The sequence below is a fragment of the Colletotrichum spaethianum genome (genome assembly GCF_022836535.1).
Source record: "Colletotrichum spaethianum MAFF 239500 DNA, contig33, whole genome shotgun sequence".
In the NCBI taxonomy this organism is placed as follows: domain Eukaryota; kingdom Fungi; phylum Ascomycota; class Sordariomycetes; order Glomerellales; family Glomerellaceae; genus Colletotrichum; species Colletotrichum spaethianum.
The window spans coordinates 126554-143183 of NW_026054803.1; the positions used below are offsets into that span (position 1 = coordinate 126554).

A 16630-nucleotide genomic window follows, 5' to 3' on the forward strand; every position below is an offset into this window, starting at 1 on the left:
GACTCACTCACTCACTCACCGACCAAGAAGCCTGTCTTGACGCGGACATCATCTGACCCGATCCCCAACCCTACAGCTCCTCCTTGCTGCTCTAAATCTCTCACGAGATCTCACTCTTGAGCCTCGCACCGAAGCTCAACAACGTACGACCAGACTTCGCCGGGCCTGCGCGCTTCGACGAATCAACACTACCAAGCTCCCAATCAACCCCTCGCTTCTTTCTAAATGCCCAAAATGGCCCAAGTCAACGGCGACCTCCCGAGCGTGAACTCGGTTGCCATTCAGGTAAGGACACTTATTCATGCATCTCGTTGCCGCGCCCATCGTTCACGTGGCTGACCTATCAATGCAGCATCTGCTGGATTACCCTGCGGTACACGACGGCGTCGTTACCTTCAGGAACAACCCCGTCGGCAAGAAGTCTCTGGCCATCAGCGAATCTGCTTACAAGACCTTCGCCGAGCCCCTGCTACCTTTCTTTGCTCGCCCCTGGAGCTACCTGCGCCCCTATGCCGAGAAGGCAGACAACCTCGGCGACCAGGCCCTGTCGGCGGTTGACGAGCGCTTCCCCGTCGTCAAGAAGCCCACCGAGGAGCTCTATGCCGGCGCCAAGGGCATCATCGCCCTTCCCTTCCGCACAAGCTTCGAGGCCAAGGACCACGTTCTGAAGACGTACAGCCAAGAGAAGAAGAAGATTGGCAGCGACAATGTTGTCGCCCTCGGCAAGGCCGTCGTGAGCACCACCCTCATCACCGCCAGCGAACTCATCGTCTGGGTCGGCGACGTCATCCACTACAAGAAGGAGGAGACCAAGGAGGCCGTCAACGAGAAGATCAACAACTAGGCGTGCTCACGGTTCCGTACTCGTACAGCCCGACTACTGATCTTTCCCCCTCCTCCTCCCTCCCTCCATTTCATATACCCTTAACCCCCCGGCGGCCATTCTTGAACTATCCTTGGGTTCTTGGGCCGCAATCACGATGGTGGACGCTTCAACGACATACAGCAACGGAACGGAACTTATACCTCGGATAAAGGGTTTTTATGTACTGTTTGTGTGTTGTGTGTTATTTTCTATGTCTATTTCAATTATTGGTGGTGTACGAGAGAAAGGTATCTAGTGCGCCGCTCCGGTCCTCCCTTCCGGGGGCATTCGAGTTGGGACTGTCACTGCTGGTGAGACGAGCCTCGCCAAGACGCCCCATGCTCCCTGACGGTCTACTATAATGGCCAAGGAAGGGGCGTGAGCCCCGGGTCATCGGACGGGCGCCGCTCTTACACGGAGGGACAAGTTTCGCTGGAACTGGAGTTGGTATCGGACGTTTGTGATAGGGATCAAAATCTAATAGATACTCGTGTTTCTTTGCGAAGCTCGTTATTGTATGTGACGTAACTCCCATGTGAAACTCCCTAGCTCGTTGGAGGGTTCAGCCTGCTCGCCCAGATCACCGGATGCACTTTGCGTTGACAGCTGGCACGAATCACGCACAGATCAGAGAGTCGACCGAGGCAGCACAGCATAGCACAGCACATCCAGCATGAGGCAGAAGAGACGGAGGCATCAAGGCATCGCGGATTGGGGAGACGGTTTCCTACCCAAGTGCCCAAACTCAACGACGGCCCCTCCCCATTGAACGGAGGAGGTTTATAGCAACTCTATCAGAACAGTGTTCTAGATCAGATCAACTGAGCGGGAGTAGGAGGAGAGGAGGAGAGGAGGAGGAGGAAAGCTAAAAGGAGAGAACAAAACTGGGGAAAGGTCGCCGGCTGCTGATTGGCGGCTTCATGGTGTGAGGCCATTGGCCACTACGACCGGGCGGCCAATCCAATCCATATGCAGTTGAAGGACTGAACCCCCTTACTACTCGCTGTGTCAGCATGGGGGCGCCACGGCACGCCAGCGCTGTTTGCGGCCTTTGCTGGCGCGCGGCGGGCAAAGCGGGGGGTGAGTTTGACCAATTCTCCAGCCCGTTGCTGATGCTGAGGTAACGGGGTATCCAAGGAGGTTCCTCGGACCTTGAGTGGCTGGAGGTGTGGCCCAGCACGGGGCCCCGAGAGGACGTCGGCAGACCCTGCTTTGAGGATGCTGATGTAAAATTGACTAATGCAGCGCTGCTTACCAGAGGAGCGCATGAGGCGAGCGCTCTCACGACAATGTTCCCGTCTTCTCGCCCTTGGAGTGTAGTACCGGTAGTTGCCTTGTGGAGCGAGCCAGAACGACAGTTGTATTTCTAGCGAATTAGTCAATTGCAACGTCCGGGTTCTAGAAACCTCATTCCCTTCCCACCTTCTCTCCCACTCACTCACTCACCTCACTCATTGACGGAACGACTTGCGTACAAATAGTGCCCCTAGCCGCCCGCCCCTCATCAATGAAGTCTCTCTCGCTGCTACTGTCCATCATCGTGGGAATCGCATCCATCGTCCTATTCAGACAGCAGATCTTCGACTTGGCCGTCACGACCACGAACAGCTTTTTCAACTCTACGGGGAGATCCAGACCAAGCAGCAAAACCAAGCGGACGACCATCTGTACGCCACCGACATGTCTGTCCCTCGCGCAATTCGCAAGGTCTTCCTGGCCGTCGAGCAGGCCGAGGGCGCTGGAGCCCGCGTGCGCCGTTCCATCGGAACCCCTCAGCTCAAGAACTTTTCACCCTTTTTGATGCTTGGTGAGTTATCCCTCGCCCGTTTGTTGACGCAGCCAGGAACCAAGATTGCTAACATGCACCCGCAGACCACTTCCGCATCTCGCCCGGCTCCGGCTTCCCCGACCACCCGCACAGGGGCCAGGAGACCATCACCTACCTCCTGCACGGCGGGGTGGACCACGAGGACTTCGCCGGCAACAAGGGCACCATCGAGGCCGGCGACCTGCAGTTCATGACGGCGGGCCGCGGCATCATGCACGCCGAGATGCCCAAGCAGAACCCAGACGGCAGCGCCAACGTCGGCCTCCAGCTCTGGGTCGACCTGCCCAAGCACCTCAAGTCCTGCGAGCCGCGGTACCGCGACCTGCGGGCCAAGGAGATCCCCACGGTCGACGTCGACGGCGGCAAGGTCCACGTCAAGGTCATCTCGGGTCAGAGCCACGGCGTCGACTCGGTGCGCGACCTGGCCTACACCCCTGTGTGGATCCTCGACATCCAGATCAAGCCCGGCGGCAAGATCGCGCAGCCGGTGCCCAAGGGGTGGAACGCCTTTGCGTACACGCTCGAGGGACAAGCCATCTTCGGCACGGGGTCGCAGCAGCGGGTCGTGGACGAGTTCCACAACGTCGTGTTTGAGGAGGAGGGCGAGATCGTCAACATCGAGGTCGACGCCGGCGCGGACAAGGACGCCCGCCTCGTGCTCATTGCCGGCACGCCCCTCGACCAGGAGGTCGTGCAGTACGGGCCGTTCGTGCTGAGCTCCAAGGCCGAGGTGTACCAGGCGTTGATGGACTACCAGACCCACTCGAACGGATTCGAGCGGGCTGAGGGCTGGCAGAGTGAGATTGGAAAGACCATGGTGGAGTAAAGTGGCCGTGGTTTGGCATCGTCTGTTTCCATGGGTTGTTTTGCATCATGTATCATTTGGCATTGAGCGGATGGGCATTTCCTCTGGGTTGGAGGCATCAAGATAAGGGCATATATAGATTATGTGAATGAGATACCATGAGATTTGCTTACTTGCACTCAAACCAGGTACCAGCGTGAGTCGCCCATTATCAGAGTTGATGGAAAGGGCCCTTGTTATGTACAGATAATCCCAATTGGCATCCGGCCAGGTGCGGAAGCCCCGCCACTAGACTGCTGTAGAGCTCGACAGCAGGTGCACTGACCGAACACTGCTGCACCCTCACTGGCCCATGCACACACCCCGGCTCTCCCTTTCTCGCCCTGCACTCCCGCCGCCATTAAGCATCGAGGTAACACCCATGTAAGGTACACGAAACCAAGTCGCGGCACGCAATGCGATGACCTCCGAACCCAACATCCGCTTTACCCACGATATGATTTAACGACACCGCCGCAAGTACGCCCCATGCTCACTACTGCACGTGCAGACGAGACCCTTACCGACCGATAGACCGACCATCCCACCGATTGACGACATCCTTAATTGAGCCTCACGACGGCTGGCCAGCTCAGCAGCTCCAGCTACCCCCCCAGCCCAGCCCAGCCCGCCATGGATGCGCCGGTACCCAAGCTCGCGGAGCTCCTCCGCCACCCCGACGACCTCGACAAGATCGCCGGCCTGAAGCAGGAGTTCTCCCGCAAGAAGACCGCCGTCGACTCCCAGCTCCGCAGCGGCCTACGCGAGCAGCTCGAGACGACGCAGTCGGGCATGACGGGCCTGACGGACGGCCAGAAGACGGTCCAGCTCATCAAGGAGGAGATGATCAAGATCGACCGGCTGTGCTCCGAGTCGCAGAACATGATCAAGGACTTCAACAGCATCAACCTCGTCTCGCAGGCCCACCGCAACTTTGGCGCCGTCGAGGCCATGCGCAAGAACCTCGAGACCTTCAACGAGCGCCTGGCCATTGTCGAGCGGATGCTGGCCGAGGACGAGGAGGACAAGGAGAACATGCCCAACCTGCTGCCGATCCACTACGAGCTGACGCAGCTGAGAAACATCCGCGACGACGCCATGGAGCAGATCCAGAGGGCCGAGGACCCCAGCCTGGAGTCGACGCTCGAGGACTACTTCCAGAGGCTGGATACCATGATTGACTGGTTCGATGAGCACATTGGCATCCTGGCGCTGAACCTGATCAACCTCGTGGTCAACGACAACAACGGCCTGGTGGTGCGCTTCGCCGTCGTCATCGAGGCCGAGGAGAAGAGCGACCAGCGGGTGCTGGCGCTGCAGGAGGCGCTCAAGGACCACAAGGAGATGGCGACGCGGTTCCAGAGCATCACGGACGGCGCCAAGAAGGTGCGGGGGTACAAGGACAAGTTCACCCAGGCCATCAAGATCAGCGTCGAGGGCCAGTTCGCTGAGGCCAGGGGCGAGTTCCTCGACGACCCCTCGGCGCTGGACAAGATCCTGAAATGGTACTTCAACGACCTCAACGCCGTCAAGATGGGCATGACGCCCCTGATGCCCAAGAAGTGGAAGATACTCAAGACGTACGGCGACATCTACCACCAGACGATGCACGATTTCCTCGTCGGCATGATCGACGACCCGGACTCGGCGTCGGCCAATACGCTGGAGATCATCAACTGGCCCGAGCGGTACTACAAGAAGATGAAGAAGCTGGGCTTCAAGCAGGAGGACCTCACGCCCCACGTCATTGACTCGCGGGAGACGGAGCTGGTCCGCGACTTCCGCCAGCTCATCATCAAGTTCCTCGACGAGTGGATCGAGCGCATCTTCAACGCCGAGCAAAAGGACTTTGCGGAGCGCAACGTCGAGGGCTCCAACCTGGACCAGGACGAGTACGGGTACTTCCGGTCGCGGAACCTCGTCGACATGTGGCGGATGATGCGCGAGCAGATCGACGCCGCCGCCAACTCGAAGCGCATCGACGTGATCGAGGGCGTCATCGACGCCATGTTCCTGCGGCTGCGGGGCCGGCAGCAGTCGTGGCAGAGGATGCTCGACGAGGAGGCCACCAAGTTCGAGACGGGCAAGATCCCGGAGCTCGAGGGGTTCCAGCCGCTGCAGGACTGGCTCGTCGCGACGGCCAACGACCAGATTGCGTGCGTCGACGACAACGAGGACGAGAACCGGTTCGGGTACCTGTCCAACTTTAAGCAAAAGTTTGAGCCGCTCGTCTCGCCGGCGTACATGGAGCGGGCCGAGGGCGAGGTGGAGCTGCTGCGCGACGCCTACATCGACTTCAGCACGTGGTGCATCACAAAGTTTGTGCAGCTCATCTTCTCGGTCGACTTCAAGACGGTCATGCCCGAGTTCTTCACGCCCAAGTGGTACGCGAGCACGGCCATGAAGCAGATGGTGGTGACGTTTGAGGAGTACGTCGGCGACTACCGCCAGGTCCTGCACCACTCGCTCGTCGACATCTTCACCGAGATCTTTGCCGACGAGCTGCTCATCCGCTACCTCTCGTCGGTGCGCAACAAGGGCGCAAAGTTCCGCCGCGCCGACCCCGTCCAGGACAAGCTCTTCAACGACATCTCGACGGCGTTCGAGTACTTTGCCGCCCTGCCGAACCCGGACGTCGGCAACACGGTCAAGCAGACGTGGCGCGTCACCGAGTACTTTCTACAGCTGCTCACCGTCGACAAGGACGCCATCCCCGACACGTTTGAGGGCTTCAAGACGGCCTACTGGGACCTGCAGATCAGCTGGGTCGAGGCCGTGTTGCGGTCGCGCGACGACTTTGAGAGGAGCATGCTCAACGCCGTCAAGGCGCGCGCCGCGTCGCTCGACGTCGTCCGCGGCCCCGAGACCATCATGGGCAAGGTCAAGTGATGAGGCAGGCACAAAGGTTTGAACGATGAGTGTTTGTTTTTTTCTACGTGGCGGGCTGCCGGCATCTGAAGAGTCGCGCCACGGGATCATGGGCGAGGTTGTCTTCGCGAGGGAGGGATATCTGAACGACCTCACGGAATCAGGCATCACGAGTTTAAAGGTGGTTAATGTATAGACGATCCAGATACCCGGTTCACCAGGGGACCGCGAGACGGGACGCAGGGGGATGAGAGGAGGACCCCGGATGCGAGATGAGACGCCGAGCCGCGGCGGCGCGAGGTGGGGGCAGCGGACCGGAAGCATGGCAGACCTAGGACACCCCCTTGCAACGGAAGCGGCAACAACAACAATGAAGAGGGGCGTGGCAAGCTAGATAGGACCTCGCCCCATTCTACTACGGGCAGGGGCATAGTAAACTCGGGACTCCACATATCCGAATCGACAGCCGACGGCCGTTCCCTTCATCTCTCCTGACTCCTTGGTGATCTTGACGTTGAGGGGGGACGAGGCTGTTGAAATCAAGAGAACATCACAAGTCACAAGTCACAAACTCGGACATCACGAGGGACAAAACCAGAGGGTTTTACAATACTTTTTATTCCTTTTTTGTTGTTGGTGTTTGTGTGGTTTTCTATCGCCGTTTTCACTCTTGCTTGTGATCCGGTCCCTTGGCCGCCGCACCTATCCTCCCCTTACAAACCGGCAAAGACTCGGGTGGCTGGCTGGCTGGGGACGTTCCCCCGTCTACAAACAAAAAGAGAGAAACGCAAAACTGTTTTTTCCCCTTTTTCCTTTTGGTGCTTTTTACTGTTACTTTGTAATTGCCAGTCCCGAAAACCAATCCTTTTTCGTCTGCCCGCCCCGTACCTATCCTTCGTAGTACTTCCCAAGATCCGTCGGATGTTCCCAAGAGAAGAGGGTGCCGGAAAGGGGGGGATGGCGGGGCTGCCAAATAGTCCAACATGCCGAGAGAGAAACCAAAATGGTGGCGGCTTCCCCAAAGTCGTCAATATTCGCAATGTCGAGGTCTCGTTGACCGGGTCCAGTGAGTTGATTCGCACTGGTTGGCGATGGCACTGCTCTCTTGGTGACGAGAACCATGTCGAAGAAAGCACTGTTTTCTGTTCTGGTGATGAGAACCCTGCTTGCCGGTGGCACTGCTCTCTGTTCACAGTGAGAGCTTTGCCTGTCGGTGGCATGGGTCTCCTGTTGCTGGAGAAGTATGCCGGGGAAAAGAGTAAAAGCAAAAAGTCGCAAACTCGTGTGAATCCAGAATGTCGTGGGTTCATAATCGTACACATTGTTGCCGGTCCGTCCTGGAATGTCGACGCCCTCGTTGTATAGAGAGAAACGACGAAGTGGGAAAACCGAAGAAGAAGAAGAAATTAGGGACGCCGCAAAAGCCCAATGTTCAACCACCCACTACTTCATGCAGATGACATGGGCGCTGGTGATGGAAGCCACCGAGATCGAAGAGCCCGTGTCGTTGCGAACGGTAATGACGGGGGTGACGACCAGCTGCACACGCCAATGCTCGGCCTGCAAGAGGTGGGGCCAATGTTGGGCGCGATGCCGACCATGGTCTGGGTGCTGAAGCGCGCGCCGGTGTCCGGAAAGCGGAACTCAAAGGTCCAGCGCGAGGTGAACATCTTGGCCGAGATGGACCAGGCCTTCTCGCACATCTGGCTGAGTGCCTCGTCGGCCTTCTCCAGATTGGGGCCGCCGGAGGTCTCGGGCACGAGCAGAGGCGAGAGCATCTCGCGGAGCTCGGCCTGGAAATACTCGATGCGGTGGTTGCGGTAGGCCTCGTAGCGCTCGTGGTTGATGCACGAGTTGACAATGGCCGCAACGCGGTCGATGCAGACCTGGAGTGCGCCGCCTTGGCCGGCTGGGCAAGACAGGCGGGGTGAGCAGCGATTCGGGGTGACGAAGTCAAAGGGAAGCAAACTTACCAGGGAGATTGTTCATCTCGTGGCGAATCTCACGGAGCTGACGATCAGCATCGACCGAGAACCCCTCCCAGGCCTCAAAGGCGAAGATGCGGTTCACCAACAGGTCGATGATGGCGCGGGAGATCAGACAGGCGCGGCTCATGGGGTCGTTCATGTGCTGGCGGATGTAAGACCAGGCCTGCTGCTTGCTGAAGGGGGCGTACAGCTTCGCCATGTAGCGCAGGAGCGCAATCTCGTTGGAGCGCGACATGATGGAGAGGTCGACCTCCGAGGCGAACTGGAGCACCTAGCCCCGAGCAAGACCCCAGACTCCCTCAAAAGCGCGGGCATAGCGCTCGTTGTCGCCACCCTCGTCCTCGTTGAAGCCATGGCCGGGAGCGAAGGGGCTGGTGATAGCACGGCTGGGGCCGTTGCCGCCCTGGCCGAAAGGACCGGGGCTGAAGCCTCCCTGCTGAGGGTAGTTGGCGGTATAGTAGCTGTGGCCAGACGAGGTGGGCGCGTGAGTGCGGTTTCCTCGCTGGACCATGGCGTACTCGCTCTTGTAGCCCATGTGGTTCGAGCCCGTGTTGTAAGGGGGGCCCTGGGATGGAAGCATCACTTGAGGAGGACCGTGGTAGCGGCCGCAGTAGGGACCCTCGAAGTTACCGAAAGTGCTACGGCTGGCGGAGCGTGGAGTCGGGCTGGTGTAAGGGCCGCTGCCGTCATTGAAGTCACGGCGAGAACCAGCGTTCGATCCGGGGCCGTAACCAAGGTTGTACGAGGCATCAACGCTTTCGAAGCTGTGATCCATGCTACCCGCCATGCCCGGGTGAAACTCGGGCGCGTTGGGGCGGAACGAAGTGTTCTGGTTGGCGCCGCTGCGGTTGCCCATGGAAGTACCAGGGCGAGACGGCATCATGTCGAACCGACCACCAAAGCCGCCAGGTCCCTCAAAACCATTAGACTGCTTGTATCCGCTGGCGAACCCGTTGCGGGTATCTCCGGACCGTGAGTAGGAACCAGGAGGGGCATGATGTGATGACCACGGGCACCGCTGGAGGCGCGAGTCCAGCCGGCAGATGACATGGTGCGGTTGTCAGCGGGCCGGCGAGCGTTGCCGAACATGCCAGGGTACGAAGAGGGCGGGCCGTTCTGGGCAGGCAAATGGGCCGGAGCGGAGTACTGCTCCGCGTTCTGCTGGTAGTTGAACGGCTGCAGGGCATTGTTCGCCAAAGGCATGACCTCGCGAGACTCGGACATCTGGGAAGGACGAGCCTCCTGAGGGTGCTGGGTCTGCTGCTGACTCTGCTCCGGCTGGTTCTGCTTCTCAAGAGCAGCGATGTTCGCGGAGCTGAGAGTAGTGATGGCGTTGGACGAGTCGTTGTCACGCTCACCATGCATCCAGCGGGAGCTGGGGCGGTTCATGAAGTCTTTGAGGGTCTGTAATGTACCAATTAGCGTAGATCATCGCCCAAAAGCTCGAAGGAAAACGAACCTGGAGCAGCTCAGCTATGGTCTGGTTTTGGGCCTCCTCATCGTTACCGTTGTGAGGGTCAAGGCGCGCCAGGAACTCGAGCACCGAGTTTTTGTGGTTCTCTTGCTCGACGTGGTACCGAGCAAGGCGATCCTCCAAATCCTCGTACTTGCGATGAATCTCGGCGATATCGCGCTTCAGCTGCTCACGCTCCTCGGTGATTATGCTGGCCTCCAACTTGCTGGAGCAGAGCACCTTGTCATTGTACTCGAGGTCGATCTTGATGTCGGCGACCTCATTGACCGCCTGGCGTAGAATGTTGTTGACCTGCTGGGCATATTTCTGGAGGCCTTCGCAAAGATCGTTGGCAATTTTGCTGGGGATACCAGGGGTGCGGCGGATCGCCTGCTGGGTGGTCATGATACCAGCTTGAACCTGGCGGGCGGGGATCCAGGCAGGCTTTTATCCTTAGTTAGTATACGATTCCGACGGAACATTGTTCGAAAAGATTGATGGGGGTAAAAATGCGAAAGTAGGAAAAAATAGTGATTAAAGGACAAAATGTTTGACCACAATACAAGGAAAGAGAAGCGAGGCAAGGTGAAGTGAGAATGACTTACATGGTTCCGGGCAAGCTCGGAGCGTCGGCTGTCTCGAAGAGGTCCAACCAAGGGGCCGTCAATCTGGCAATAGGCAGCCATCTCTGCGACAATCTTCTTTGTCTGGCCACGCTCGGTATTAGGCGCGATCTTGTTCTGCTCTTCCGAGATGGTAGTGAGACCCGGGCCAGACTGGTTACGTCGAGCGTCGTTGTTGAACGAGCCGGGGGTGCGGTGGCCCGGAGTCTTGACGTTGGGAGTAACGGGTCTGAACTCGCGGTTGGGAGTGATTGAAGGAAGAGGACCAGATCGATAGCCCGAGGCAGTGGGCTCGATGACAGAACGACCGGCAGGAGTAGCAAAGACGGTTCCCTCAGAACGGACAGACGCCTTTCCCGTAGAGAAACTGCCGGGATTCTGGACGTTTGAGGACCCGACGTGCTGAGAACCTCCCTGTCTGTTGCTGAAAGTGAAGCTCGCCTGCTGGAACTTGGGAGGCTGCGGCAGCTGGTAGTCTCCGGTGTAAAGCTGCGAGGCCTGGTTAGAAAGATCGGCGGCGAAGACGTCGGACGGCGACTTGGAGTCGCGGACAGTGCTGTCCGTTGAGGACGGAGTCGACTCAAACGGTTTACGAGTAGCAGCGAACAGAGGGGAGTGCTCTGCGAGACGAACGCCTCCGTGATGGCCTTCCCCAGAGCCGGAGCTCGCGGTGCTTGAGTCGGCCATCATGGCCACGCAAGTCTCGGCAAAGGTCAAGGAAAACGATTCTTATAGGGAATAAGGGATGATGAGAGAGTGTCGATACGCTCTTAAGGGGAACAGAATACCGAGACGATATTTCCGTGATGGGGAGAGAGGCTGAGAATACAAGAGGAAGAGGCCGGGGATTTATGAAGTATTGGTGATGGCTGGTGTGGGAAGAATCTGGTAGGAGTGGAAAAGTTGTAGATATTTTGGAAAAACCAGGCTGCTGTCTGCGCAGGAGGCAGGTACGAACTACGCTAACCTTTTCAGGAGAGGCACCCAGATAATGTTTTGAGAATGAATACACCAAGCTGATGGGAAAGGTGCAGGTAAGGTGTGCTTTTCTTAAGCTCACCCAGGTGAGTCCAGATGAGCCAATGTGAATACCCAGGACCAGTGACCTCATTACCCCTATCCTATCACTCTGATTCCCATCCCCAAATTAGGTACAACCAGACATCTTTGAAAGAAGAAAGAAGCACAATGAGACTCATTATGATTGATTCCAGTGCTGACTCATCCCTTGGACACTTGCCATGGCATATATACCAGTAGGGAGAGAGAGTGGCAGACATGTTCTTTGGAATTGCCCAACAGTAAAATGCCGACCCCAACTAGGCCTTGAAGTACAGAGTGAAGAAGAAAAGCAAACGCTGGAGACGTAGAGAAAGTTGTTACATACCGATACAAATCTCCCAAAACTCTCAACGTGTTTTAATAACTGTTAGAGCAAGTGTTTATCTGGTTGAGGCGATGTAATTTGACCTCTTAAGTTGCAACGGAGGATGGTAAAGAAGGTACGCGATGCTGCCAGTCGGTCTCGGTGTTGCCTGTCCCCCCATCAGCAGAAGTTCGAGGGCGTTCCAAGCTCGATATGACTGACCTAGCGAGAACCCGGCCGAGAACAACAAGCAATTCGATTCTTGATCAACGTTGCCGGAGTGATCTGGATGTCGGACCGTGATGCCAAAAGCAAGTACATCCCCTAAGAAAAAGCACAAGATTGGACTGGGGTTTCTCCTTGGGTATCGTCAGTGAGCACACGATACCATGTATGATCTAAAGTCTGATGTGAGACAAAGTGTCAACAATTATCCAGAAGCAGATGAAGACCGAGATATAGGCAAGAGTGTGCAAATGGAGGAGGATATGGGAAAGCTGAAGAGGTTTCTTACCTTGATGCTGATATTGATCTAAGGCTGTCTCCCGAAGCAAGGTACGATTAGAACCTGAGGAAGCAGCTCGTAGCAAGAGACTGGAAGAGGTTGACGTGGGATATCGAGGGGACTTCGAAGAATCAAGTTCCCAAGGAGAAATACAAGCTCATAGAGAGCTTGAGGAGGGCGCTTTTCGAGTGGTAAGGAAGAGAGAGGATAAATGGCGAGACCAAGAGAGGAGGAGAAGAGATGGGAACAAGGTAGATGGCTATGGAGGAAGACAAGGCAGAGGACGAGAAAGACTTTGAGAAGAAGTTGAAAGCAGAAAGAATGGAGCAGAGTTTTCCCTATTTTACTTCTCGAAAGGGCGGGAGCTCGCGAGGGTCAAGACAAGTCACCTGGTCAAGAACAGTCTCTCGGTCCGAAGGGTCCAAGGGGGGGGATAAGGGCGGCTGTCAACAGAACGGGTCAAGGCAGGCCGTCGTGATCCGGCCAGGGCGACCTTCACAAGATGACGGGAGAGGGGCACTTGTCGACGTGATTGCTGGTTTAGAGTTCTTACTCAAAGCTTATGGAGGATTGATATTGAGTGATAGATATAGGAACAAGCAGGCACTCCTAGTAATAACAAGACATTAGATCAATGATGTGTATTTTTCCCATGGTACAAGAGAGATGGAACCCTGGCAACATCTACAGTCACGAATGATTAAGAAAGACAGGCCAAATGCTGGGGTAAGGGGGTGATGATGGTCTGAGAGAACGATGGAGGAGCGGCAGTGGTCGGAGGACAATAGCTGACCAGAAGCAGCGAGAAGAGCCCTGCACAGCCATCGAAGGACGAACCGTGGAGACACAAACCTCTTGCACCTTCAAGGCCAACGAGACAAGAAAAGAGGAAGGAATGTGAAAGAACACAAACCGGCAGCTCCTTGAGACTGAAGGCATCACGGACTGCCAAGACGTGAACAAGTTCAATCGGACTTGATAGGTGAAGTATTATATTATGTCGACGAGAGAGGCACGTCAGTGCCCAGGCAAGTCAGAGGGAAACGACAAAAATTCCATCGCAGCATCTCGCGTCTGATCGTTGTCTGGTGCAAGACATAAGTAAGTCAAAGGACCCCCTTAATAGTAGGTGAGGTGGAGGCAGTAGTGAGATAAAGAGGCACTAGCATGCCCGAGATGTTTCTGTGACTTCATATTTGGACAGTAGGGTAGCTTTTGAGCTACTTCATACAACCTACAAACTTGCCGCTAGCTAGGTAACTGGGCGTGTGAGCAGTGGTTTAGGGATAAAAGAAAAGGAACTCATGAGCGCTGAATTTTAGATCAAAGGTGCTACGGTGAGCCTTGTGTGAAATTTCCGCTCCAAGCATCGAAAAGAATGCCATGGATTCCGGACTGATGATTAGTAGAGTAAACAATAAACGGGGAAGTGATAGTCATTCAGTCAAAATGACCGCTATAGACCAGAAATGAACAGTTTGTCCAGACACTAGAAGCTTGAGACGCCGTACCAGCACGTGGCTGTAGTACCACACTAATGCCTGGAACCGAGAAGACCTTCATCTGGCCAACCGAGTTATGACAGGATAGCCGTCGTGGCCGAGGACGAGAATGTACCAAGAGATAAAATGAAAAGGCCATGGGGAGGGAAAAGACAACGGTACTAAGCAAGCCAGCAATATGCCAGCTAATCTGAGACACAGCAATTATACTAAGAACAAATTTTAGTACCTAAGTAGGCTCCATAGCTATAGCTTCCTTGTTCCTTACCCAGACGTCGTTTTTGGCAACCTGTCATACACGCTCGCATGTGAGAGGAGTACGTTGAAGGAAACAACCTAAGGTACAAGTATCAGCCAGAAAATGATTGGCGATCGAATGTGCAATCAAATGTGTTTTCTGCAGAGAATCAGTGCGGAGTCGATCTGCTCTCCAATGTTGTTGGGTTAGACCTTTGTTCTCCGACGTGACAAAGACTTGGCTAGACACTACTGCTGACCAGAGACCACGGGACAACAAGTCTTTGTGCCGTAGTCTGTCGGATCGAGTGAGACGGAGATGGAGGACATCGACTTGCTACTGGTGTCAGCGAAGGCGGTGCTTATTGGGATTGATTATACCTACTGGGGGGATCCTAGACGATGCTTTTCGAGGCCATATATATTAGCTTTCAGATCGCTCGTGTGCGAGAGAACAAACTGCTGTAGACGGCATCTACAACAGGTGACGCGTCGATCATCCTGCCTCCGAAGTAGCGGCCGTTGAGACCTCTGATGGCGTTCTCGCCACCCTGGACCTTGTCGAACTTGAGATAGATGTCGCCCTTGGAGTTCGGGTCGACCGAGATGTGGACGACACGGCCGTACTTGGTTTCTGCTTCCTGTCGGACGTCGTCCTCCAATTCCTTGACCCAATCGTCGCCCTCTTCCCTACAATGGAATTAGCATGCGGAGGGGATGAATGCCAAAGGGTAGAATTGACTCACTCTTCAGGATCAAACATGTTGTGCAGGACGACGCATCGGCTGGCCATGTTGACGTTGACAGGCAGAGGTTTGGTCTCGGTCTTGGGCTTCAGCACCTGTCGTTCATCTACTCCGTTGGAAGCATCATCAGTCCTGGCAAGCTTTCTCATCAGGGCATCACGGCTGTAGTTGTTAAAGTTAACGCCAGCGACGTCGGTGTCATCGAGGGCGCTAGCGCCGCCAGATTTCTCGCTGTCTCTTCCACCCGCACGGTCGAATGCCGATGTCTGGGGGCCGCGACCGCCCGCGCCAGAAAATGCAGAGCCCTGATACTGTGGGTTTTGGCCAGGAAATCTCTGCAATATGTTGGCAGTGCTCTCAGGGGTAAACTTATCGTTTCCGAGGCCAACGCGGATCGGGCGACCAGCAAGATCGAACCCGTTCATCTTCTCAAGAGCCTCTCTGGCTTGGCTGGCTTCGCGGTATCTAGAGTCGGTCAGCGCGGCTCCCCAATGTCGGGAGCGAGAGGAAACCATACTGTACGAAACCATAGCCTCGGCTGCGTCCATTGTCATCCTTCTGGAGCTGGACGAACTCAAGCTCGCCGAAGGGCTCAAAAACGGCCTGCAAATCCTGCTCGGTGACATTGAAGTGAATGTTGCCAACATAAAGCCGGTGGAAGGGGATCGAGTTCGGGTGGGCGCTAGTGGTTTCGGTTGTGCGAACCTGTCGGTTCTTCTCGGCCTCCGTCATCTGAACAATGATAGGGATACCTAACAGTTTCTGCCCAGTAAGTTGAAGAGCTTGGGTGACAGAGTCCTCGTTCTTGAATTCAACATAACCGACTCTGTGGGAAACGATTAGCACCCAGTTGTACAACGGCCGAAATGGTGTACACATACCCCTTGGATCTTTGGCTAATGCGGTCCTTGACAATCTGGGCCTCGGTGACAGGGCCGACCTTTTCGAAAAACGCCTTCAGGTCGCGTGTGCGAAGACGGGCGGCGAGCTGCTGGACAAAAACAGTGCGGCGATCCCGTTCATCTTCAGTAAGTTGTGGTGTAGCCTCACGCTTGGAAGAAGTCTCTGGGCGATCATCATCCCTTGCCCGGCGATGATCCCCTGAGTAACGATCGGAGCGATCGCGGCGTTCGCGGTAGTCGTCGCGGGATGAGCGGTAAGAGCGGTGGGGCGAGCGAGAGCGGGAGCGGGCTCGTCCGCCTCTGTAGTAATCACCATCTCCTCTGTGACGACGTGAGTGACGGCGGTCATCATCGCGGCTTCTGCTTCTCCGCCTACTCTTGTGGCTGCCAGCGTCGCTCCGAGGGGTGGATGCCTTGACGTCGTCCGGGGTCCCGCGACGGCTTCGTGTCGTGCTCCGGTCGCGGCGCTCGCGGTCTCGGCGACGACGTTCGTAGTCCCGGTCGCGGCTTCCATCGCGGGCACGATCGCGCTCCTTGCGCTCAGGGCGGTCGCCGTTGGGACGTTCGTCGACATCGTGTGTCTTGGTCTCGGTTGAGCCTTTCGCGGTGGCGTCAAGCAACGCCTCTACGTCTAGGCCCGACATCTTGTCTTTCGCGTCAATCTTGATGGGCAGAGGTAAATCTGGTTAGTGTTCATACACTTCTGCGTGTTACTATCGACCTGGGAAGCAGATTTTGTCGTGGCGTGGGTGGAGGGGAAAGCAGGTGCGTGAAAGACGTGGGACGGTGAGAGGCTGGCGCGGTCTCAGAATTGATCAATGCAGCAGCAGATGGACGAAACTTTGGGCTAGCGGGTTAGGGACAGCCTAGACGCTGGGAGGCCGGCTAGTAGGTACCGTAGCC

The 16630-nt window shown here is 56.2% G+C and overlaps 5 protein-coding genes across 5 annotated transcripts; 3 read left to right on the forward strand and 2 right to left on the reverse strand.

The window, feature by feature from the left end:
* Positions 1–234: 234 nt before the first annotated feature.
* On the forward strand, positions 235–844 carry ColSpa_10086 (uncharacterized protein; the record flags this gene model as incomplete). The annotated part of the gene is made up of 2 exons (XM_049276298.1): positions 235–285; positions 353–844. The coding sequence occupies 2 exons, from the start codon at positions 235–237 to the stop codon at positions 842–844; spliced, it is 543 nt and encodes a 180-aa protein (XP_049132255.1).
* A 1701-nt stretch (positions 845–2545) lies between these two features.
* ColSpa_10087 (pirin) lies at positions 2546–3519 on the forward strand (the record flags this gene model as incomplete). The annotated part of the gene is made up of 2 exons (XM_049276299.1): positions 2546–2672; positions 2738–3519. 2 exons carry the CDS (start codon positions 2546–2548, stop codon positions 3517–3519), a joined length of 909 nt encoding a protein of 302 aa, XP_049132256.1.
* Positions 3520–4170: 651 nt separating this feature from the next.
* ColSpa_10088 (exocyst complex component sec6) lies at positions 4171–6426 on the forward strand (the record flags this gene model as incomplete). Its single annotated transcript, XM_049276300.1, has 1 exon — positions 4171–6426. One exon carries the CDS (start codon positions 4171–4173, stop codon positions 6424–6426), a length of 2256 nt encoding a protein of 751 aa, XP_049132257.1.
* A 2846-nt stretch (positions 6427–9272) lies between these two features.
* ColSpa_10089 (uncharacterized protein) lies at positions 9273–11156 on the reverse strand (the record flags this gene model as incomplete). Its single annotated transcript, XM_049276301.1, has 3 exons — positions 9273–9797; positions 9853–10290; positions 10452–11156. 3 exons carry the CDS (start codon positions 11154–11156, stop codon positions 9273–9275), a joined length of 1668 nt encoding a protein of 555 aa, XP_049132258.1.
* Positions 11157–14510: 3354 nt separating this feature from the next.
* ColSpa_10090 (RNA-binding protein with serine-rich domain 1) lies at positions 14511–16371 on the reverse strand (the record flags this gene model as incomplete). Its single annotated transcript, XM_049276302.1, has 4 exons — positions 14511–14769; positions 14826–15290; positions 15343–15651; positions 15707–16371. The coding sequence occupies 4 exons, from the start codon at positions 16369–16371 to the stop codon at positions 14511–14513; spliced, it is 1698 nt and encodes a 565-aa protein (XP_049132259.1).
* Between the last annotated feature and the right edge of the window lie 259 nt (positions 16372–16630).